The 25,725-nt window shown below is 35.7% G+C and overlaps 1 protein-coding gene across 4 annotated transcripts in view; it reads right to left on the reverse strand.

Moving 5' to 3' along the window:
* LOC6620416 (nipped-B protein) overlaps nucleotides 1-25,725 on the reverse strand; it is a 57,747-nt gene that overhangs the window by 3,004 nt on the left and 29,018 nt on the right. For 3 of the 4 annotated variants that reach the window (XM_032716752.1, XM_032716753.1, XM_002044586.2), the window contains 9 exons: nucleotides 11,899-12,573; nucleotides 11,609-11,840; nucleotides 8,616-8,937; nucleotides 8,320-8,548; nucleotides 8,073-8,267; nucleotides 6,881-6,973; nucleotides 6,328-6,821; nucleotides 3,044-3,192; nucleotides 2,701-2,988 (listed from right to left, as the gene is read on the reverse strand). In XM_032716752.1, coding sequence (XP_032572643.1) covers nucleotides 2,701-2,988; nucleotides 3,044-3,192; nucleotides 6,328-6,821; nucleotides 6,881-6,973; nucleotides 8,073-8,267; nucleotides 8,320-8,548; nucleotides 8,616-8,937; nucleotides 11,609-11,840; nucleotides 11,899-12,573 — 2,677 coding nt within the window. The remainder of the gene's footprint in view (nucleotides 1-2,700; nucleotides 2,989-3,043; nucleotides 3,193-6,327; nucleotides 6,822-6,880; nucleotides 6,974-8,072; nucleotides 8,268-8,319; nucleotides 8,549-8,615; nucleotides 8,938-11,608; nucleotides 11,841-11,898; nucleotides 12,574-25,725) is intronic. The other variant, XM_032716754.1, reaches the window with a different exon arrangement.

Consider the following 25,725-nt stretch of genomic DNA (forward strand, 5'->3'; position numbering starts at 1 on the left):
AAACATATATTCCGTGAAATAGGGTGCATCCAAAAGCAAAAACATGTGCACGACCTTTTTCTTGGGTGTTCCCTTTAACCCTTCATTTCTTTAATCGTTTCGTTTCCACCCATACAAATTGTATGAATACAAAAAATTACCTGCGTCCGATAGTTGCTTGTGTGTCGCTCACCCAAAGCGTTTTTGTGCAGCATGCCCCGGGTGTCCTTTAGCAAGTAATAAAAAAAAACACCAAGGCTGCAAAACACTCGGGTGTTTGTTATTGCCACAAGTAGTGTCAAAAAATACCTGGCTTGCTGCAGTTATCTGCTATACATGTATTTTTATAGTAAAAAAAACACAACGACATGTTGTGTTAATACACTACAAGATCTGGCTATTTCTGTTTCGATTGAGATACCCGTTACTCAGCTAGTGTAAATGCAACCGCGAAATTTCAAAATTTTTTGCGATATCGATAGATATTGGTGAAATAAATAAGAAAAAATTAAAATGCTCATGTGTGAGCGTGGCGTTTTTGGTCGGTTTGTGGGCGTGGCAAAAAGTTTATGGGAAATCGATAGAATTTTACAAGACTAATAGTCATGAAAAGTTATGAAAAAAAAATTCAACCATTTTTCATAATTGTGGGGTATACTAGATTCGTTGAAGAGTTTTCGACCATATAAAGAATATATATTCTTGATCTGGATCAATAGCTCAGTCGATCTGGCCACGTCCGTGAGTTCGTATAAACGTCGATATATCAGAAACTAAAGAAGCTAGAGAGTTGAGATTAAGCTTACAGTTTCCAGAGACATAGACGCAGAGCAATTTTGTTGACCCAAGTTGCTACGCCCACGAACCGCTCAAAACTGCCATGCGCACAATTTTGCAAAATGTTTTGATGTTTGTTCATATTTTTACTGGTCTTGTAAATTTCTATTAATTTTTTAAAAAACTTTTTGCCATTACTATGAAAACCATAAAGTTCAAAATAATAGTCCTGATTCTACACATTATCTGCGCCTTTACATTTTTTTGAAAAGCCCATTAAACGACTACAAATGCTTACAATTTACAAAATAAATAACGCTTGTGATTTGTATTTCTTCGGTGTTGCCTGAAGGTATGGTTGAAAGTAAATGCTGTTTTGGTTATAATCGGATATAGATGGATTACTCGGGGAACACCTAATGGAACATTAGAATAAAACAAGAGAGAATGCTTTAGTCGATACACGTTACTCAGCTAGTGTGAATGGAAACGCGAAATTTCATAATTTTTCTGGGATATTGATAGATATTGGGGAATCAAATGAGAAATTTAAAAACTGTTCTAAAGTGTGGCCGTGACCGGTTCGGCGGTCTAATAAAACTATGAAAAAAATATCGAAAATGGTTCAAAAATGTGGGCGTGCCAGCTTTGGTCGGTTTTTTTTTGCGTTACAGTGGGCGCGGGCGTTTTTAGGTCGTTAGAGTAGGAGTGGCAAACATTTTTTGTAACCGATAAAAATTTACAAGACTAATAAAAATGTGAAAAAATATCAACACATTTATCAAAAGTGTGGGCGTGGCAGTTTTGTGCGGTTTGTGGGCGTTAGAGTGAGTCAACAAACTTGCGCTGCGTCTTTGTCTCTAGAATCGGTATACTGAACATCAACCTTTTTTGTCTCAAGAATCTGTATGCTGAACCTTCTAGCTTTTATAGTCCCTGAGATCTCGACGTTCATACGGACAGAATGACATGGCTAGATCGACTCGGCTATTGATTCTGATCAAGAATAAATAGTCGGAAACGCTTTCTTCGGCCTCTATGTAACACTTTTCAACGAATCTAGTTGAATCATAAAAAACTCCACGCTAACTGTAGCCGAAGAGAGCTCATTTAAAAGCTAATTTATTTGATTTAAGTAGTAAAGTCTGCAAAAGTGTTAATGTTTGCAAATGTTAAATAGTGTATGTCAATGACATTGCATTTTCTCGTCTTTCAGTTCTTGACTATCAACAGACTTGGATCTGTTATATCTGAATGGAGGAGGGGTATAAGGTGATCCTAAGCTGCAAACCCTAGACACCACTACTGTTAAGGGGAAAAAGGAGATCAGTGCAGTCTGGAATTGGTAAGGCCTTTACCAACGCAAAGACCAATAATTAATTTATTCTAGTGTAAAAAAAAATGTAAATCAAAATGTAAGTAAAAATGCTTAAGTATTAAAATATCCCATACCACAGAAAAATAGAACAATATTAAATAGTTAAGCTATAATCTTAATGTTATTATTATCTTATTAAAGTCTAATAATTCTTAATCAGAGTCACTTAGCCAGATGATCATTCCACGTTTGCTATTAAACTTCTTAATTCATTTGTTATTAATTTTAAAACATGAGATAACAATATAGTCGGAGTAATAGAAAAATTCGCATGCTTATTTTAAACTTTATATCTCTTATAGCTCCTGATTTTGAGGCAATTAAACGGAAAGACGAACATGGCCTGATCGACTGGGCTAGTGATACTGATCACGCATATATATGCTTTATAGGCAAAAGCTCTTTTCTTCTTGTTAATCTTTTTAAACGGATCACCATTGTAATCTACGACTTACGGTAATAAAGTTTAAGTTTGTATATAATATTTATTGGACTTACTTATTGTTCAATAAGTCCAAGTCATGTGTTAGCGGATAAATTAAATAAAAAAATTTGAATATACTAACATTCTTTTTCCTTATTGTGCATAAACATTTCAGATTCCGTTAGATAAATCCAAATATTTCGCATGCAGATTATTTTAAAGCCAGCATCGTTGGCTATTGAACTTAGAATTTCGCAATACAAATTTTTAAGTTCGGATCTAGTAAGGTAGCCATCGTTTAGTACACAAAATGATCCAAGCGAAATAAGTGCTTGCTTTCGAATTTCTTGATTAGTACAACGGCAGAAGAACATCAAGCAATGGAATACATCCTCACATATAGAAACAGGCAGTCCATCATTTGTTTCACCTAAAAAAAATATATATATGAAATTAGCCGAAATCAATAAAAAAAATTTACATACCTAACGCAATAGGAGACTTAAAGTCGAAATATCGCATTAGTATTCCGATCGTAAACAAACTTCGCCGAAAGCTGGGAGTGTAAATATTATCTACGCTGTTGTTTCCTTGTATTACTTGACTTCGAGACACATCAAGAACCCGATAAAATCTATAAAAATTTAAATTTATGTAAACATTTTGTTACAATTTTAAATAAATACATTTTAAATATCTTCATTATTTATAAGGATACCAGAACTATCATAGAGCATACCAAGTCTTTAAATCTTTGCAGATTTTACAAATTTCATATCTTTTTTATTTTTTAATTATAAATATTTTAAAATAAATTATGTACAGCATCTTTTCATAAATGATATTAAGGTTATAAATACAATTTTCGTGCTGCTCTGCTTCTAATTCCGTGAGTTGCCCGATTCTAGAATCTGTATACTAAACATCAACCTTCTTTGTCTCTAGAATCTGTATGCAGAACCTAGCTTTTATAATTCTGAGATCTTCATACGGACAGAATGACATGGCTAGATCCACTCGGCTATTGATCCTGATCAAGAATATATATACTTTATATAGTCGGAAACGCTTCCTTCTGCCTGTTGCATACTTTTCAACGATTCTAGTATACCCTTTTACTCTACGAGTAACGGGAATAAAAAGGTATTATAAAACGGTATTTACATGTTTCATAATTGTTGGCTTGACAGCGTTTTGTAGTTTAAGGGCGTTAGAATGGATGTGGACAAAATGATTTTAAATTATAGATAAAAATTATTTCACATTGCCCAAACTGTTAGCATTCGCAAGATAAAAAAAAAATAATATATCATATAAAAGTTAAGTGGAAGCGTGACGTTTAGCGTTAAAGGTGGTTGACTTGCACGTATCATAAGTGGAATGCCAGAAAGATGGTGAGACAGACGGACATACCCAGATCGGCTCGCTCTTAGTAGAGGTAATTAAAAATTATTTGCGTACCACTCGCCCCAATAAAATATTTTCCTTTGTAGTACGTTTGTAATTCGTTGTAGATTTTAAATTCAAAGACCATCGCGCACTGGGCCGTCATCAAAAATGTGAGGAGGAGGAAATTAAGTGAGAGAAAACTATTACAAAACTTTACAAACACTGTGGTCCAGAATTCGTTTTTTTTGGCATAAAGTCTAAAAATAAATTGAGCTACAGACTTGAAACTTTATACATTTTGTTGTTCAATCACAAATAGTTTGCACACCAAATTTTGGAGTCTGTGCGACCACGCCCTCTCTTGCCACCCATATTAACTACTGGTATGACTCAGGAGTCAACGAAATTGCATTGTTTTTTTTTTTTTAAACACACACATAAAAGTGTGTATATTGTTGTTTAAAAAATAATCGACCTCTTCTTCTTTTAGTTCTAGATTATAAATTTCCAAATCTGAACTCGAATCAGAATCAGAATGTGAATCCAATATTTTGTCTGATGGATCAGGTTTAAAATTAGACTGTATTTCCAAAAGACTTATTATTGCCTTCGGAAGTGGTTTTTTCCTATTTTTTCTCTCTCTATCTTTTAAGCATCACTTCATTATAGGGCGAATATATATCGCTGTTATGGCTTTTATTTAAAAGCCCGGTGCTTATATATTGCTGTTTTTTCAGCGTGTTTTCCAGTAGAAGGTGAAAGAGGAGTTGGTTTTTGCCATTGAATTTGCATCCTCGATTCGCTTGGAAATTCTGTTTTTAAAGTTTCTTTAAGAACAAAGGCCACGTCCCTCTTGCATTCTTTTCTAGCAGAAACAGTTGCTGCATGAATCAAAAGACTTGTGTCATGGTAACTTTCACTTGCCAGATTCGATGCCAGTTTCCTTTTTAATCTATCTCCTGCATTTTGGTAAGATAAGTTTCGGCGTCCCATTTGCTGGGGTGTCTTGGAGTTTTCAAAATCACTAACAAGAATTGTTATCTTAGACGCCATCCACTTGGTATGTTTGGAAATAAATCGGTCTAGTTGTCTGTTACACTCGGGCAGTTTTTTTTAATAAATAATTCAAAATGTACTATTTTTTTGTCAATCTCTTCTGTCTTTTTCGATTCCTGATTATTGTTGTTGATTGCGGAATAAACGTAACCTGAAACATAACTTATTTACCTATTGTTACGCCTCCAAATGTCCAGGAGGTCGCTATGTCTTAACTCGAACTTGCCTATACAAAATCAAATTTTAAGAAAACAAGCAAAAATGGGCAAAAGATATTACTTTACCGTCAAAGACAATAGTGAAAGGTACAAACTGACGTTTATAACTTTTGTCAGAAATTTATTTATACTCCACGAAACACAGGGGACACGGGGACACGTTCGAATTTTCTGTTAAAATACACATAAATTGGATGTTACACAACACAAAAACAGTAAAACTACACATATATTACCTACATACGTTAAAAACATCATACCTTGGCATTTATTTTCCATAGTTTACCATAATTTATGGATGCATTCTCTCAATCAGCTTTTTAACACTTCACCTTTAAAAGCTTATAAAACGATTTAGTGAAGCTTTCGGTAAATTTTGTTTTTGGTTTTTATTTCAATCAATTTTCTATTAGAAAATAATTGCCAAAGGACGATATATTGACATAAAAATTGAGACTTTATGCAAAAAAAAAAACGAATTCTGGACCATAGTGCAAAGGAATAATTAAACAATAATGAGAGGGGCAGTGCGTTGACCAGCAATCGCAAAATTATTTGTTTTTTTTTTTACAGTGCCTTTAACTGAACTTATTGTAGCAGTCTGTTCACCCCCAAATGCCTCCTAGGAAGAAACGTGTAAGCCGGAATACACCAAGACTACATTCGTACCCAATTAATGATTTCCGGATTTCGATGTTACCGTATTATGACAATTCTTTTTTTGTCAAGACCGGTTATTACCAAGGTTATTATAGACAAAAGCATTGTGGACAGTGCTAGACATTGCCGTCGAGAAGAGAGAACTTCGTATACGCTGATATACTGTTTTTTATATGTTGAAGTTTAGTGTTAGTATGAATTGTATTGAGAACGTGAACCACTAAAATGTAGTAAGCCATTCGATTAATGTTTACTTATACTTATTCTTAAGACATCTTATACAGACCGATTAGTTTCTTAATATTTTTTAATCGTAATACGGACCACCGTTTATTTATTATTTTAAGCTAGCTCTATAAAGCTGAAGATTTTGGAAATAAGATTGACAAAGAATAGACAAATATTTTTAATAATTAAATGTAGAAGGTATAAAGATTAATACATACTTTTGAAAACAGTCGCGGATCAATTTAAAGTTATGTGTAATCTTATTCACAAGTGCTCCCAAGCAAGAAACACAGCTAGTAACTTCGGCTTGATTTCGTGAAACAACCAATAACATTAAATGCTCTTCCAACGATGCTAAAAAGGATTCACTGGCATTATTAACCAGAGGAACTACTTTTTCGAGAATATCTGCAACTGCACATATGAACTTTGCAGCTGTGGCAGAATGACATTTTATGTTGAGATATGGTTCAATTGTTATAGCATGCTTAACCAGCAGTTGTGGCCGCACTTTAGCCAGTAAATGTAGTGTGGTAATACATCCCAGCATTCGCGAGTTATCTGTATCTTCCAATTCAATTAGTCTGTCAACTAGTCCGTCCGCTAATTGTTGACAAGCTATCACAATATCCATTGGTGGCTCTGTGTTCCTCTTAATAAATTCTTGAACGCATCCTTCAGACCTTAGCATATTATCTCTTGGCTTAAATATCTACATTAAAGGTAAAATAAATATTAATTATTATACGTTGTATGTTTTTTTTAGCTTACACTCATTAGAAGGCCCTCTAACCAAGTGGTTCCAGTATCATGTGCAGTATTTACCACGTCAATTATATGATTTATTTTCCTTTGTATTCCAATCTAAATAACAATGAGTAAGAAATATTCAAATAAATAACCATTAAGATTAAACTTTAAATAATACTATGTATAGCCCCGTTTACAGTTACAATCGATACTACCAGATACCCTTGACTCAGATAGTGAGTGTGAGGGATTAATTAATAATTCGATAGAAATTGGTTATTACAAGTCAATTATCATATATCCGTTACTCAGCTAGTGTGAATGCAAACGCGAAATTTTCTAATTTTTCTGGGATAACGATAGATATTGGGGAATAAAATGAGAAGAAATTCAAAACTTGTTCCAAAGTGTGGGCGTGACCGTTTCGACGGCTTTAGGGCGTAGGAGTGGGCGTGTCAAAAAGTTTTTCGGTAAATTGATAGAAATTTTCAATAAAACTATGAAAAATATCGAAAAATTGTTCAAAAATGTGGGCGTGGACGTTTTGGGGAGTAGGAGTGGCAAACATTTGTTTAAACCGATAAAAATATACAAGTGTGGGAGTGGCAGTTGTTTGCGGTTTGTGGGCGCTGCGTCTTTGTCTCTAGAATCTGTATGCAGAACCTAGCTTTTATAGTTCTGAGATCTCGACGTTCATACGGACAGAATGACATAGCTAGATCCACTCGGCTATTAATCCTGATCAAGAATATATATACTTTATATAGTCGGAAACCCTTCCTTCAGCTTGCTACATATTTTTCAAAGAATCTAGTATACCCTTTACTCTACGTGTAACGGGATAAATATCAAACAAATTTTAAAGCGAGTTTTGAGAGGCAAATTTTATAGAAATTTACGAGACAAATAAAAATTTGTCAAAACTGTGGGCGTGCCAGTATTTGCGGTTGGTGGGCGTTACAGTGGACGTGGCAACATCTGAAAACAAACAAACTTTCGATTGGGGTAGTTCCTTCTGTATGCTTAAACTTAAGCTTCTATCTTTTAGTTTGCGAGATTTCGACGTTCATACGTACGGACATTGCCAGATCGACTGGGCTGGTGATCCTAATCAAGAATATAAATACTTTATATGATAGGAAACGATTTTCTTTTTCAATAACTTTTGTTTAAAATATCCTTTAAAATACTTTAAATTTGAAGTAGTACTCACTTTATCATTTTTAATACACGGTGTAAACCACATCTTCATAAAAACTTCCGTAACAAGTTTTTGAATGCCTTCTTCGTCATGAACACGTCGAATCATTTTTACGCAAATTTCGGGAATTTTTGCAAAATCTGGATATTCTAAACAAATATCTCTCAAAATTTTAATGACCCTTTTCCGTACGGAGACACCAGTATCCTTTAAAAAATATATATTTTTTTAATTTATTAAAATTTTTTTTGTATATTACCAAAATACGAGTAGACAGCATATCGTAATACTGATCGATTAGATCTTGATTACTAAGAACAAATTTTCCAACCAAATCTACAGCAGCCTCTCGTACCGAAATAGCTGTGTCTAGGAATTTCTGATTAACTCCCATTTGCATGTCTTTTCGTTTTAGGACCAATGGATCAACTTCCACAATGTTGGCAAGACATTTCATTGCACGTGTCCTTACTGCTATCGACGGTTCACTGTGTTATACCAAAAAAGAACAATTAGTAGAAATTTAAATATATACAGCAATTAATATATACTTACTTCACAACTAAAATAATTTTCTTTAAGCATCCATCAAAAGATTGACTAAACGGTCTTTTGGTGGCCAGATATTGCGCTATTAACTGAGCGTTATTATAATCTATGTATGTTTTGATGTGCTGATTTGACGAGTGGTTTTGCTCACCAAAAACTGAAAATGGCTTAATTTTGTTGATAAAATATTGCTTTCTGGCTTCTAAAGCCTTATAGATGTTAATATTTAGTTCTAAATTATTGCTTTCCATACAGTGAATTCTCTTTTTGTTTGTATCGGTATCACTTTCATCGCACGATCCAGAATCCGACGTATCTAAATAATCACCTTAAAAAAATAAATAAATATATTTATATTAAATAAGCTCAATGTGTTGTCAATAAACAAGAGAGAAGGATATAGTCGAGTTCCCCGACTAACAGATACCCTACACTCAGCTAGTGTGGAAGCGAAAGCGATATCTGGGATATCGATAGATATGTATTGGGGAATAAATTGGGTAAAATTGGTCCAAAGTGTGGGCGTGACTTTTTGATCTCGTACGACCGAAATGATGTTGTTCAGTTTCAGAATGTATTTGCGGAAGAACATAGGCAGGGTACAGCAGGGTTTGTCTGTAAGACGTCCCTGAGATGAGTCAAATTTATGAATACCAAAATACATGTACTATTAATTAGTAGAATTCATTAATACATACATTATTATTAATAATCAGAATCAACAGCCGAGTCGAACTAGACATGTCCGTCTGTCCGTATGAAGGTTGAGCTTTTAGGAACTATACAAGCTAGAAGGTTGAGATTCAGCATACAGAATCTTGATACAAAGACGCACCGCAAGCTTGTCGACTCGCGCCCACTCTAACGCCCACAAACCGCACAAAACTGCCAAACACACACTTTACATAAATGTGTTGATATTTTTTCCCATATTTAGTAGTCTTGTAAATTTATATCGATTTGCTGAAAAAAACCACTCTAACGTCCCAAAGCCGCCAAATCAATAACGACCACACTTTTGAACAATTGAAAATTTTTTTCTTATTTTATTCCCCAAATAAATGATGAAATTTCGCGTTCGCATTCGGGGAACTCTACTGTACATTTCTCTCTTGTTTTTAAATTATGAATATTAGTATGCGAAAACATTATTTTGCAAGCCAAATCTTTATTGCTGACAATGTTGCAGCGTCTTCATTTCGAGTGCACCTAAAATAAAATGTTGTGTACTCACTCCCGCACTGTACAACAACTTAGTACACTCACTCTAACTAAGAAAAGTAAAAATGTTGTGCAGTCTTTTCTGGTGTTTTGAATATACTCTACATATTGGAACTGTTAAGCTAGATATGACTACATTCATGTAGAAGTCTATGATCAACACAGGCGAGTGGTCTGATGACAGATGGGGTAGGGCCTCGGCGCTAATTAGATTTTATTTGTCACCGCCAAATCAATTAGGGGTCTACAATCATTAGGGGTCTGCTGGCCAATATGTGAACAAGAATGTTTTGGGTGGTTAGTGGGCGTTGCAAAAATCATTCTTATTTACAAATGAAAAAATAGAGCCTCAGTAGTCTCTTGATGTTTCTTAAACATCCACATCATTCTAAAAAATTGATTTCTAACCCCACCTCAAATTTGACAAACAAAATTTTGCCGTTGGCAAGAAAAAGTTTCAATTTGTCGACGTACGTCGACAAAAGTTATCGGAAAGACTGCATTACGGTTGATGAAACGAAACCGGCTGGCATAAATGCTTATAAAATATGAAAGAATTCATTAATTAATTTATAGGAGAGCCAAAAGTTTCTTTGTAAATAATGCTATGTAATTTAAATACTTAAATGGTCAAATTGGAGTAAAAAAGTAATTGCGAGCGGAATTAAAACTATGAAAAGCTTGGCCGGTCTATTGTATGGAAAACAGTTTAAACAGCTGTTTAGTGTTTCGAAAACAACATTGCGATAGGAAAAATTTTGCGAAAACCGGAGCACCGAAAAATGAAATCGAAAGATTTTGCCAAATCGAAATCGTAAAAAAATACGATTATCGAAGAGCATAAAAAATAATAATAATAATACAACATGAATAATACAAACATTTTTTAAAAGTGTGGTCGGTTTTGGGGGTTAGAGTGTGGGTGGTAAAATTTTTTGAAAGTCGATAAAAATTTACAAGAATAATAAAAATGTGAAAAAATACTAACACATTTATCAAAAAGTGGGCATGGCAGTTTTCTGCGGTTTGTGGGCGTTAGAGTGAGCGTGACAACATGGGTCAACAAACTTGCGCTGCGTCTTTGTCTCTAGAATTTGTATCTAGCTTTTATAGTTACTGAGATCTCGCCGTTCAAACGGACAGACGGACATGGCCACATCGACTCGGCTATTGATCCTGATCCAGAGTATATATACTATATATGGATAGAATTGCTTTCTTCTTTCTATTACATATTTTCAAGAAATCTAGTAAATCAGGTCGGCGAAAATATATCTTAACATCAAACTAACAAAGTATCTCCATTCTCAATAATGGTCCAAAAGGACAACTAAAAAAAAGAGCCATTTGTAGAATTAACTATAACTGAAGATTTATGTGTCGTTTTCTCTTCTATTTTATGGTGAGGCTTGAAACTTTTATTCTGATTACCGTATTAAAAAAATGTATATTTCGGTGTACAACCGGAGATGGATGAAGAATGCACTCAAAATAATTGACATTTTATCACAAGACCACATTGAATTCTTTAAGAGGTTATTATAGAAATAAGATAAAGTGACAGGATTTGTCTTTTTAAAATGTTAAAATGACTAACTCCATTGTTAATGTACCAATAAATTCATTTTTTACGATAAATAAAATGGAATTGACCGGATAGTCCGGCCATAGATGAAAAATATAATGCAATATTTTAATATTACTACATTAAAAAATATATAAATCTGTATAAATAATAGTATGTTGTTTTTAATACATCTTTTGACGCGTTAACTTACCATTCGTCTTCCGATTATTACAAATTTTAGACTTCCTGAAAGCCAAACCTTTTTTGCCATCATTTATCCGACGTCTTTGATATATGACATCCCGATACCATTGTGCCAAATAAAAATGTCTAGCATAGTCCCAGATTAAGTTTTCTTCTTGAGCATTTACAGCTAGAAAGTCGAGAAGAATCTTTTGCAAAAAATCTGTTCGCTGCTCCTCGGGCTCTAGTTCAAATTGATCCTGCAATGTACGATCGTAAGATATTTTTGTTAACAGTAAATCCGATATGATTACTTACATTGTTTGATGTTACATCTCCCTCCTTTTCTTGCTCTAATTTGATGGATTGAATCATTGAATCAATAATGTTAACTCTACACCGAGATTCCACTGTGTCTTTTCGCAATCGAGCAGCTACTATGCCCAGGTAATCCAATGATACCAAACGAATGCTTTGTTCTATACCCTTATCAGAAACGTAGCGAACCAGCATAGTTCCCAACAGCGAAAGCAATAATTCAGATGCAGGCCATTCAGGCTTATTCACGGTGGCCAGTAAATCATGAATAAAATTTTCAAACAGAGGTCGAAAATCAGTTTCATTAGACCGAGATTTGCATTTGTTAAGGAAAGTTGTTAAGAAATTTCCACCAATGCTGACAGCTACATCATATTTTTGTAAAACGAGTAGATCCTGACTAGGCTGAAGCAATTTTTTTCTTTCTTCATCAAAAGAATTTCCCTCTTGTGGCTTGTTACTAAATTTGCCATTATCACAAAGGGAATCCGGTAAAATCGTGGCGCATTGAATTAATTGCAATACAAGTGCTGTAACCATTTGAATATTTCCGCCATTGTTTGTAAGTTTATATGGGCGAAGATTTTTTTTTGACGAAGGTAACCGATCAATAGATGTCAAAATGTCGCCTAAGATACTGTTTCTTATTTTATCGTATCTTTCCTTGCGAAAAATCTGAAATGTAATTAAATAATATTTTGTAATATATTATTAGAGCACCGCTGACGTGTATTGTACGGCTCGATTCGCGAGAAGATAGAGGCGATTAATAAAAAAAATACGGCAACGAGGAACTATATAAATATTAGAAAGATCTAATTATGCGTTAAAAAGTAAGAATTGATTGCTTTAAGAGCGCCAGAGAGTCAGGACTAAAGAAAACTCTGTAAGGGTCATGCAACTCATAGTTATATTTACAATAATTAAAGATTAATGGTATGTAGCTTCTAATGAATCTACTTGGAACAGGGAAGTGTAGCCGGTCAACCATGTCCGGACTATCAACATCACCACGAATAAGCTTACAAATAAAGACTGTTCCAAGCATCGGTCTACGGTTAGCTAGGGAAGGTAAATTAATTAACATTAGTTACTAGAATAAGGAGGTAATATAAGGTTTGCATCCTAATTTAAGCGCCGTAAACTAAGCAGTAAGTTTTTTTGGGCCGATTCAGTACAGTCCGAGTAAATTACGTATTGACTACTCTAAACAGGTGATCCATACTCAAGGATCGGACGGACTAGCGTAATGAATAAGGTTTTGGTTGTCAAATTCATCAAATTCCTTTGACCACATTTTTATAAAACCATGCACACACCTGGCCCTATTGACCATAGTCTAAATACGATCTGAAAATGTTTGATCTTTCAATAAAAAGCCTGAGCCATTAGAGTCGCTCTCTTATCTTCTAAAAAAAAATTAAAATAATATTACATCAGTATCCCGTAGAGTTCCATAGAGGAACCAGGAACTTTCTTTACTAAAAAAAAATCTAAAACCACAACAAACCATGATACAAAAATAATAGACACTTGTCCAAGCTAAGTCCCCCATTCTCACCAATAAAAACCAATCCAATTAAAAAATTCTACATCTAAATATAGCTACCAACACATCTCTAACAAAATACAACAACTCTAGCACACCCTTCACAACTTTCGAACGATTCTTTCAATCCCTAAAAAATTCTATTCCCAACCAAAAATTCCTTTACACAGATAGATGGAATAGAAAGCTATAGTGTAACAAGCGAAACCAGCAAAATCAAATTTGGCATTCTGCACCATTCTTTTCAAACGAAATAATAGAAGCTGTTAAGAAGCTACCACACCGAATTACTCCTACAACACCACAACCCGCACCAGGAAAAACCAAATCCTTATTAGCAGACTCAAACTTGGACACACCAATGCCCACTACATGAACAGATCCCTCACCAGCATATGCTCTCTTTGCAACCATCATCTGGGCTGGCTCTAGAGGTGGCTCCAGGCTCTGTCGAATTTTTGTTCACGAGCGAGAAAGAGAGGAGCTCTACAGCCAGGAGCTCTCTCCTACGCATACAGTTACAGCTGACGACTTTATGTGTGCACAAGTATGCTCATGCATTGTAAATTTCATAAAATATGCCCTTTACTTTAGAAGTTCTTAGACTTTAAATCTTTATTCTCTATTCTTTTCATATATTTTTATTTATTTTATAAATTTTTACTTTCTCCTATGTATTATTTATAAGAAATATATTTTTTTCTCAATGTAATGACTTTTTTTTATGTTTTAAATTACAGTAGTTATAATAATTTCCTTTGTATTAAATAGTATATTTATTAAGTCATTTGACTTAATAATACTGTATGTAAGTGACCCACTTTAATAATTTAAATTTCAAATAAGATTCAGTTGTAATGTCCTGTCTGTGGTGTTCCTTGGATACCGATTATTATATAGATGTATTACAAATTATTAATTATCAACAAAAATGTTGTGAAAACGTACCGTCTTATAATAAACTTATAATACCGAACATGCCCATTCTTCTTAGTTTTGCTTATTATTAATCAATATAACATATTCATATTTGTATAAAACAAATATATCTTAAGTTATTAAAAATATACGCCTTTTACACATATTTTTTTAGTTTTCATTTAAATTTCAATTGTTTTTCACTTCATTTTGTTTTACATTTTTATTTCGATTATATTTTTAAATTAAATTTTATCATTAGACATTCTGAATAGACTTCACTACGATTGTTTAATGTTTTCATTACATTTTTCATTTGATATGTTTTCATGAATGTTATTATCGACACCGGTGTTCTGCTTTTCATATTCATTTAATTATACATTTTCTTGATTTCTTATTTGATTCAGATGGCGTTTTGTTTCTCGGTTGTCCTGCTAAAAGATGCAATAATATGATCGAGATCCAAGTCTTTCGCTTACAACTGCTTGAGTCCAACCCAACCTGCCTTGTTCGGTTTTTTATAGTCCCTGACCATAACTTTTCGACCTTTCGAAAAACGAATTAATTTTTTAGCAGGTGATTCCCCAGTTGTACAATGAATTGTGTTCCTATAATCCATAAGAAATCTATTTAATGTGATGTAAAATCACAGTTTTTGTCAAAATTTGTTGAAAATATGTATGTAATAAAGTCAATGCACTGTGTCTCCCTCTTTTGGTCGCGGTAACCTGAAGCTTTTTTCTTTTATTGTGAGACTCTCTTTAGCATGTAATTTGGCTGCCTGCGTGCAGTAATATTGTACAATAAATATTTGAATCGAATAGGTTATGGGCCCAGCTCACGCGGACATAAAAGTGAATATTTCTAAACGGATTAGAATATTCGGCATCTTTAAATATTGTGATTCGGAGATTTAATACGAAAAAATTATCGAAATAAAAATGAGTTCATCAATAAACCAAATAGAAAAACTTGATGATGAAAACTACAGTGCGTGGGCTGTACAAATGAAGAGTGTCTTAATTCATGCGGAATTATGGGGGGTACTGTGTGGACGTGTGGTTAAAAACGAAAATGATAGTTCTGAGCTAAAGGCTTTGTTCGACGCGAAGGACTAAAAAGCATTAGCAAGTATAATGCTATGCATTAAAACACATTAAAACAGTGAGACGGCAGTAGAGGCATGGCAAAGCCTTAGTGAAATCCACACTCCCTCAGGACCGGCACGTCGTATATGTTTGCTAAAGCAGTTGTTGCACATGAGAATGTCTGAAACAGAAGTTGTTTCAAGTCATGTGAACAATTTAAGTGCGGTTGTCGAAAAACTAAAAGAAATCCAATTGGTAATCCAAGAAGAGGTCCTAAGTATTCTCCTGTTGTCCAGTTTGCCGGAATCGTTTGAAAGTTTCGTAGTTGCAATAGAAACGCGCGATGAGTTGCCCACATTCAAATGTTAAAGATAAAATTACAAGAGGAAGGGCAAAGGCGTATGGCAAATGAAGAACATTCTGTAAAAAGCGAACAAAGTTCATTCGGAACTGGAATTCGGTCTGCGAAACAAAAACCGAAAAGTGACATGAAGAAGAGTGTGCAAGTAAATAATCAGCAACTGCCTAACGGAAAAAGAACAGGTAATTGTCGGAATTGTGGTCGCAGCGGCCAAAAAGCTGTAAACTGTAGGCAAAGGAAAGGAGAACATAGAGAGAGCGAAAACTTAAATACCGAGAAATCATTCACTGTGCTCTGTTCAACTGTACAGCTTGGGGAATTGCCAAAAAATATGTGGTGCCTTGATTCAGCAGCAACGGCTCATTTGTGCAGTGAGAGATCGATGTTTAAAAACTTCAGAGAGCATAAAGAGCGCATTCTTTTGGCTGGCAATAAATATATTGTGGCTGACGGTCGTGGTACAGTGAAAATAACCTGTCGCAACTCATCATTTGAATTGATCGACGTACTCTTTGTAAAGAATTTACAATGCAACTTTATGTCGGTGTCGAAGGCAATTAAAAACGGATTTCGTGTGTCGTTCGAAAACGGGCGCGGAATTTTAAAGAATGATAAGAATAAAGTTGTTTTGATTGCTGAACAGCAAAGTGATTTGTTTCTGTTCCAAAATGAAAGAAAAGTTGAAAGTGCATGTTTCGTTGCACAGACAAATTTAATGAGAAAGTGGCACTAGAGATTCGGTCATTTAAACTTTGCAACTTGATCAAAATGATCAAACAAGAAATGGTACTCGGACTAAAGAAAAAATATTTAAGTGGCGCAAAAGAAAACGACTGTTTGAGTTGCGCAAAAAGCAAAATATGTGTGAAGAGTTTTCCAAGAGCCTCTGGAAATCGCACAAATGAAGTACTGGAGCTAGTGCATAGTGATATCTGTGGTCCAATGCAAGCGACGTCTGTGGAGGTGCACGCTATTTTGTCATAGATAGATAGATATTTCACAAAGACGAGAGATGAAATACTGGCCAAATTCAAGGAGTTTAAAGCATTTGCCGAAAACCAAAGCGGCAAGAAGTTGAAAGCATTAAGGAGCGACAACGGGCGTGAGTATTTGAGTAAAGCGTTTCAATCTATCTTGACAGAAAACGGCATAAAGAGACAATTGACGGTACCGCACACCCCACAACAAAACGGTGTAGCGGAGCGCGCTAACCGAACACTGGTCGAGATGACAAGGACTATGATGATTCACGCAGGCGTCGGCGACTCACTATGGGCTGAAGCTATCAATACTGCTGCTTATCTACGCAATCCGTTCGAGTCTTGGACTGGAAGAAAGCCATATGTGTCCCACCTGAAGATATTTGGGTCAAAGGCTGCGAAGGGCGAAGAAAATATTTTGGTTGGATACTCTGATGCTTCTAAGGGATATCGCCTGTTCAATCCTACCAGGAAGAATGTCTGTGTTGCTAGTGACGTAATTGTATTTGAAAACGACAAGAATGATGGTATGACGGCAGGGCAAACAGTATCTTCTCCCGATATTCAACTTGTGGAGATGCAGCACCTTCCAATCTGTGTTGCTGAGGGTAAGAAACAAGATGATGTTTTCCAGGTGTCAGATAAACACGATGACGACGTAGCGTCTGTCGAGCAACACGATTCAGAAGGAGAAGCGTCATCCACTGAAGACAATGAAGCCACCGAAGTCAGAGGACCTGGACGGACGAAGAAGATTTACACTTGTAAACCTGGAAGACCGCGAAAACAATACAACATGGTCAACGGCATGAGTACGGATGAGGTTCCGATTCCAACAAGCGTCAAGGAGGCTTTAACCATAAGAAACACTGAGGAATGGAGAACCTCAATGCAGAAGGAGTTGGAGAGCCTACGTGCTAAGAAAACCTGGTCATTGGTGGATTTGCCGGCAGGTGAGAAGGCCATTGGGTCGAAATGGGTCTTTGCAGTGAAGCGTAACAAGATGGGCAAGGTCGAGCGCTGTAAGTCTCGACTTGTCGCAAAAGGGTGCGCTCAGCGATACGGAGTTAACTTCACGGATACGTTCTCACCAGTGGCACGCTACTCATCAATCAAACTAGTAATTGCTTTGGCGGTGGAAAACGGACTCTACACGCATCAAATGGACGTCTCGTCTGCATATTTGAATGGTGATCTTCACGAAACGGTATATATGAGGCAGCCAGAGGGATTCATCGATGAACGATATCCGAAGAAGGTGCTGAGGCTACACAAATCTATATATGGACTGAAGCAGAGCGGCCGAGAATGGAATAAACTACTGAATGAAGTACTGAAAAGGATTGGGTTTTCTCCAAGCCCTACCGAGCCATGTGTTTACACCCGTAATTCTGGAAAAAGTAAGAACCTTGTTGTAGTGTACGTAGATGACCTTATCATAGCCAGTTCAAGCAAGGAGGAACTGTGCGATATTAAAGCATCAATTTCAAAAGAATTCGATGTCGTAGACGAGGGCGAGCTAAGTCATTTCATGGGTATCGAAATTGAACGTGACGGAGAAACTGGTGGCATCAGGATTGGCCACAAGCAGTATATTGAGAGCCTTCTCAATGATTACTCAATGCAGGATTGTATGCCGAATCTCATCCCACTAGAAGCAGGTCGATTGTCAGAAGGCCAATCGCTGATTGGCTCATTAATGTATCTCGCAATCACAACTCGACCTGATATTATGCATTCGGTTATTAAACTATCACAACGGAACGCTGACCCACATAAAGAGCACGAAGCCGGTGCAAAGCGAGTTCTGCGATACTTGAGAGGCACAGCTGATTTGCAGTTACACTACGAGCGTATGAAGCCATCGGCTTCAATTCATTTGGTGTGACACCACGGACAGAAAATCCTTTACTGGATGGGCCTGTATTGCTGCAGAAGCTGCCTTTACGTGGGACTCAAAGAAACAATAAGTTGTTTCTCTAAGCAGCACAGAGTCAGAGTATGTGGCACTTTCCATGGCAGCGAAGGAAGTGGCGTATGTTCAGAAATTGGTCAACGAAATGGGTTTTGGTGAAACCCAGGCAACTAAGGTTTATATCGACAACCAGAGTGCCGAGTGCTTAGTAAGCATATAGACATAAAATATCATTATATCAGGGAACTGTATAAGAACAATATAATAATATAATTATGTGCCCACAGAAAACATGATAGCAGATGTTCTACCCAAAAATTTGAATAGATTTAAACATGAAAAGTGTATCCAAGGGATGGGTTTAAACTAACAGAAAAATGTATTTTGATTTTGGAATTAAGATAAAAAATATTATCTGTAAGGGTTGACATATTGAGATGTAGTGTTGAAAATATGTATGTAATAAAGTCAATGCACAGTGTCTCCCTCTTTTGGTCGCGGTAACCCGAAGCTTTTTTCTCATATTGTGAGACTCTATTTAGCATGTAATTTGGCTGCCTGCGTGCAGTAATATTGTACTCAAGATCAGTCACAATAAATATTTGAAGCGTATTAAAGACGTGAATTGTCTTACGTTATCGGAAACTAATGTATCAAATAAACCATTTCTACAGAAGAATTCTCGTAATTTAGATATTGTGAATGATGATGTAATGTCTTTTGTCTTGAAAACCTCAAGCCATTTTGAATATAAACAAACTACAACCATTAAGTAATGATTTTTTATTGGCCCTGCAAAATCTACATGGATTCTGCTCCTGTCCATCGGCTTCAATTCATTTGTTTTCGAAGGAATTTTTGAAGATTTTTCTGGGCTTGGTTGTTGCTCCTGGAACGGAACATTTTGATTTTCACCATACCAAGATGTGACTTATAAAATTCTTGTAGAATCTGTTGCCTAAATTTAGTAGGGTTAATGACACGATGACCCAACATTATACAGTCATATTCTACAGACAATCCATTGGCCTTATTGATGAAGCTACCAAATATATTTTTTTATTTAATTTTTGTAGTGATCCAAATTTTACAGATTCACAAACTTTTGACAAGATCGAATCACGTCGTGTTTCACGAGCAATACTCATGAAATTCAATTTGCATGGACTGTTTGAGTGTATAAAGTTGACATAATTAAAATCATCATCATTCTTATCAATCACTCCGATTTGCGGAATTCTTGACATTCTGCTACATTCGAAAACCCTTTAAAAACCCTTTAATATGTTCAATGGTGAATTGAAAACCTTATAAGATGAATGCCCATCATTGCAATCGTGCAGATGCCATAAGTGGCAATCCTTTCTTTTCTCCAAATATACCTAACAGAGGTTTGTGATCAGTTTTCAAAATGAATTTCACACCTAACAGATATTGTTTCAATTTCATTACGCTATATACAATAGCAAGAGGTTCTTTATCAAGTGTGCTGTAATTGATTTCACTATTTGATAGTGGCCTTGAAATGAATGCAATTGGTTTTAGACCATCTGAGAATTTGTGTGCTAAAACACCTGAAGCTTCATAAAAACTAGCATCTGTCGTAAGTACAATTGGTAAATCAGGATTATAGTGAACTAACACCTGATCAGAAGTTATCTGTACTTTTATTTTGTTGTATGAGTTTTCACAACTATCGGACCATTGAAATTTTGCGTCTTTTTGCAATAATTTATACAACCGACTCATTATCTGTGCAAAATTATTTACAAATTTTGAAGAATAATTAGTCATTCCTATGAAAGCTCGAAGCTTTGATATATTTTAAGGTGTCGGTGCTGATAACACACATGATACCCTGTCTTTGTTTTTGCTTTTTAAGTTTATTATATGTTCCTGCAAACGAGCTCCAGACACAGTAATATCATCTTGATAAACTACTATGCCTTGCATGCCTTGAAACAAATATTCCATTGTCTTTTGGAAAATAGCTGCTGCTGTCTTTATACCAAAAAGTAATCGCTTTACTTTTAAAAGACCAATGTGTGTCCAAGTACATCTTAGTTGAGATTCCCAATCTAAGTGTAACTGATTATATGCGTTCCTTAAATCAAGCTTTGTATTTAATGTGCCTTCTTGAAGTGCTGCAAATATGTCGTCTATTCTCGGTAATGGGTATCTAAAATCAATCACACATTTCATTAAAGTAACTTTATAATCACCACATATTCTAATATCACCATCGGGTTTTAAAATTGGCACCAATGGAGTTCCCCAATCAGAACAGTCACCGTGATCTAAAACACCTAAGTCAATAGTCTAAGTCTTAGCTTATGTTCAATTTTATCTTTCCATGCTAGTGGTAACTGCCTTGGCTTGAAAAATATTGCTTTAGAGCCATGCTCTAAATTCAATGTAACTTTACTAGCGTTGAATGAAACTAAATCGTTTTAAAATACTTACGAAAATTCATTTTTAATTTGTTCTGTAACTACAGAGTACTGTTCGTTCACATTTATGCTGTTTACCTGTACTAAATCAAAGCTAAAGGCTCTTAAAAATGTCCTACCACGCAAAGCTATACTCGTTGTATTTGTAAATACGACTATCATTTGTTTTTTTATGCCTTGATATTCAATCATTGCATCGTACTCACCAACAATTGCGATAGTGTCAACATTATAATTTACAAACGTCACTTTACATTTTCTTAGTGTCCGCTTCATAATTGCTTTTTCATATGTTGCTTTTGGAATCAATGTGCAAGGTGCACCAGTGTCGCAAACAACATTCATGTGAAAGAGATCGAGAGATTAAAGTTATCGCTGTTGCTTCTATGTACGTAGTTCACGTTCTCTTCAGCTCTCTTAGCGGTAATCTTCGTCTCCATTATCATTGCTTTTCTCAATGCGTCCGACAAAGATAGATGCTCGTCTTCTTCACAAAACCGTTTAAAAATTGCACTTGGAAGACTCATGATGAATTGGTTTAAAACAGATGTTCCAGATGTTGTCCAAACTTGCAATTTAATGCTAACTGACACGTGCATACCAACACTGTTTGTGAACATGTGAAAGGTTTTTCTTTCCCGAAACACTAGCGTTGGTAGTGTATAATGCAAAAGCATTATTTCACAAAGTTATTTGTATGATTTAGATAATGGTGAGTGTGGACTGCAGCTATGTAGGACAGTGTACGGTACTGATCAAATAGATTTTAGTAACAATGCCTGTTGAATGCTTTCTTCACTGAGATTTAATTCGCACAAATGGATATCAAATTTTTCTTTCCATATTGAAAATGGTTTACTTTCTGGATTGAATTCAGAAATGCTGATCATTTGGCAGAATTTCGTCTTCTAGCACAAGCACTCACACATATACACGTTCACGTTTATTGTTTCTAATCACACAATCATGTAAATTCTATTTTCAGTTTTACCAGAGCGTAGAGAGGGCAATTTTGGCCGTCACCTAAAAAAAGTGGATGCATAGTGCAAAACCAATGTATGGCCGTTACTCATCTTGTTATTCTAATGCCTTTGATTTTACCATTTCTTTAGATTTTTCGGAAAAGCATTGATTGATGACGTTGTTGAATCTCTTAGTTGTTCTGCAAGGTTCCAATGTTCTATACGCTTATTTTCGTAACTTACATGAACAAGATCAGGCGATTCAGTTAGCGCGTCAGAGTCATTTTCACTTCCGGTTATACTAAAATTCCAAATCAAATGACTGCATGTACGTATAAAACACCTTTCCTCCAAAAAAGAACACGCAATATATAAAGTAAAATTAGTTGTGATATTTTTGAGTCGAATTTATGTCCCGTCAGTTGACTAAGGACAACGCTAAGAAATAAAAAATTATCGGGGAAATAGTTTTCACGTCTTTATTCTTTTGATCTCAGCTTAAGACTTAATATCAAATGTAAATTGGATTGAGGAGAAGCCTCAGAATTTTAATAATAATTGTATTTCGGGAGAGTCCCGCTCTTGGATTCTTAGGATTAGGAAATGGTTAAAAAAGAGCAGTCAAATCGGCTTAGGTAAGGCTTTAGGATGTTTACAAGAACGGCTATTAGACCGGCTTTATTAGAAATGGATGCTGCGCAGCTGGGACATTATTATGTAAGTTAGCACCAAAAGAATTCGCAACAACAATCTGCGAAGACTTACACGCGCTTCTGGCCGTGCACCTGCAGTAGCCAATAAATGCAAGATCAGCGTCTGGAGCGCTTCCGTGGGAGCGACGATAGCAGAGCCAACAACGGAGTTGGCACTGACGCTAGCAGAAGCAGCGACGGTGCTGGGGGGTATACATACCACCCAATTTTGTACATTAAATTTAGTTCCGATTTTTGTTAAAATAAAGACGGGCCACCGGTCCTAATTACCTTCTTGTGAAAATAAACAAACGTTTACTTTAACTGGCGCCCAACGTTAAAAGGGTCCTGCCGCGGAAAAAATCCTTCGTCGTACCAAAAATCCAGTAAGTGCACCCCATAGGCTGCCCCGGTTCGCGAACGATAAAAACAACAAAAACAAACAAATACAACAAATCTGTTAGAGCACCCAATTGGCTGCCAAGATCACCGTGGGACGGATCCTGCACAGAAAGGACTCACTTACATCGGCCTGAAGGCATTCGCCGCAGACGACTGGACGGAAGTGTTACTAAGGTACCCCAGTAGCCCCAGGAGCAAAAAGGAAGAATACCAAATAACCGGTTCAGGATGTATTTTATACTGTAAGTTAAGCAAGTTAAGAGATAGGAATAAAAAAAAAACGCAAGTGTAAAACATACAAAATCTATACGAAAAGTGAAAAATCTATAGGAGAAATAATCTAAAAATATAAAACAAAAAGTAAAGGAAAAAATTTTTGTAAAACACACAAAATTAAAATTTAAATCTAAAATTTTCTAACAAAAATTTAAGGAAATAGGAAATAAGGAAAATATTTGAAAAATACAAAATTTATATGAAATAAATTTTTTTTAAAAAAAGAAAAATATTTGAAAAAAATTTAAAATCTATACGAGAAACACTTTGAAAAAATATTAAGAAAAAATATTTTATAAATAATCATGGCAAACCCAAACAATCTAATTAGGCCCTCCCTACTTAATAATAACACTGGCCCCGAAGTAAACCAAGCCCTTAACATAGCCAATATGCAGGGACAAATTCAGGAAATAGTAGAGAAAATTTTGAACCAAAAATTAAACTCAGACACTGCACCACTACTTGATCAAGCAGTCTATATCAATAATGTTAATATGAGTGAATTAAAACGAGTCCCAGATATAGTAAAGTGTTTAAGGGAATTTTCTGGCAAAGCAGGAGAATTTAGCTCATGGAGAAAAAGCGTAGAGAGAATATTAAAAATATATTCATCATTAGCAGGATCACCCAAATATTACGGAATCCTTAATGTTATCAGGAACAAAATTGTAGGCAACGCAGACTCAGTCCTGGAATCTTACAACACCCCACTAAATTAGACAGCTATCTCAAAATGTTTGACAGCACACTACGCGGATAAACGCGATGTGACCACACTAGAATACCAAATCACTTCGCTGGTGCAAGGAAATCAAAGTACAGCAGATTTCTACCAGCAAGTTTATACCCACCTATCTCTTATTGTGAACAAAATTACTTGCATGGAAATGGGAAAAGAATCAAAGGATCTTTTTGCCAAATCCTACAGAGACAAGGCACTTGACTTGCCAAGACTGTTGGGAACCAAAGAGCCCGCAGATCTCCCATCAGCACTTCAGCTATGCGAGAAATTGGAAAACCAAAAATTTAGAACCAATTACGCAAATAATAGCCAATTCTACCAATAGCCCTGGTAGAGGACTACCCCTACCAAGAAAACCCGTACAACAATTCTCAAACGCAGGTCGACAACCATTCATTCCACACTTGGCTTATGTTCCACAGACCCCTAGAACTCATTATGTACCACAGCAACAATATGGAGGGAATTATCAACAACACTATGGCAACCTACCAACACAGCCACCAAGACCATCGGCCCCAAAGCCACAGCCTAGGCCAGAGCCTATGGACATAGATAGAAGTATGCAGACAAAACAAGTTAACTACACGAACAGACCCAGATTTGGACAGCAAGAAAAGAGACCATCACCACAAGGACTAAACGGACTGCCAGACAAAAAACAGAGACATTTTCATATAGACACCGCTAGCGAACAAACTACAGAGTACAACGACGAACCAATAGGAACTGATGAAGCAACACTCAATGAATACTATTCAGAAATCTAAAATTTGGAGCAGGTTACAGACGAGGCAGAACATACTGAATTACATTTTTTAGAGTAGAACCCTCTTCGTTACCCTACTTACAATCTAAAGCAGGTAATGGAGAGATGATCAACATTCTGATAGACACCGGATCCAACAAAAATAACATCCAACCAAGAATAGCTTGGGTATAGAAACCAATCAAAAACAACCAACGCTTTTTCGTTAACTCTGTGGGCGAAAAAATTATAGCACACCATACTATCGCCAATCCTAAAAAATACTTTTATTAAATTATTTATACTACCCTTTTTAAAGACCATCTACGCCATTATCGAAAACAATACACTGCGCAAAGTAAAAGCCCAAATTAATATGCAAAATAAGTATATTTCAATACAAAATAAAAAAGAATTAAAATAAAACAGAAATCCTCACGCGAAGTCAACAAATTAGATACTCAAGTAGAACACGCTACAGAAACTCAAAAGAAACATTTAAGAACTATTTGCTCAAACTTTAAAAAACTTTTTGGGGACCCAGACGAAAAACTGACATACACAACAAGAGTAGAAGCCACTATAAGGAGTACAAACGAGAGCCCAATATACTTAATACACTACCCGTACCCAGAGGCTCTGAGACCAGAAGTAGAAAAACAAATACAAGAGCTGCTCGCAAACGACATAATTAGACCCTCACGATCTCCATACAATTCCCCAATATGGATTGTCCCA

Source organism: Drosophila sechellia, chromosome 2R (genome assembly GCF_004382195.2).
Source record: "Drosophila sechellia strain sech25 chromosome 2R, ASM438219v1, whole genome shotgun sequence".
NCBI classification, from domain to species: domain Eukaryota; kingdom Metazoa; phylum Arthropoda; class Insecta; order Diptera; family Drosophilidae; genus Drosophila; species Drosophila sechellia.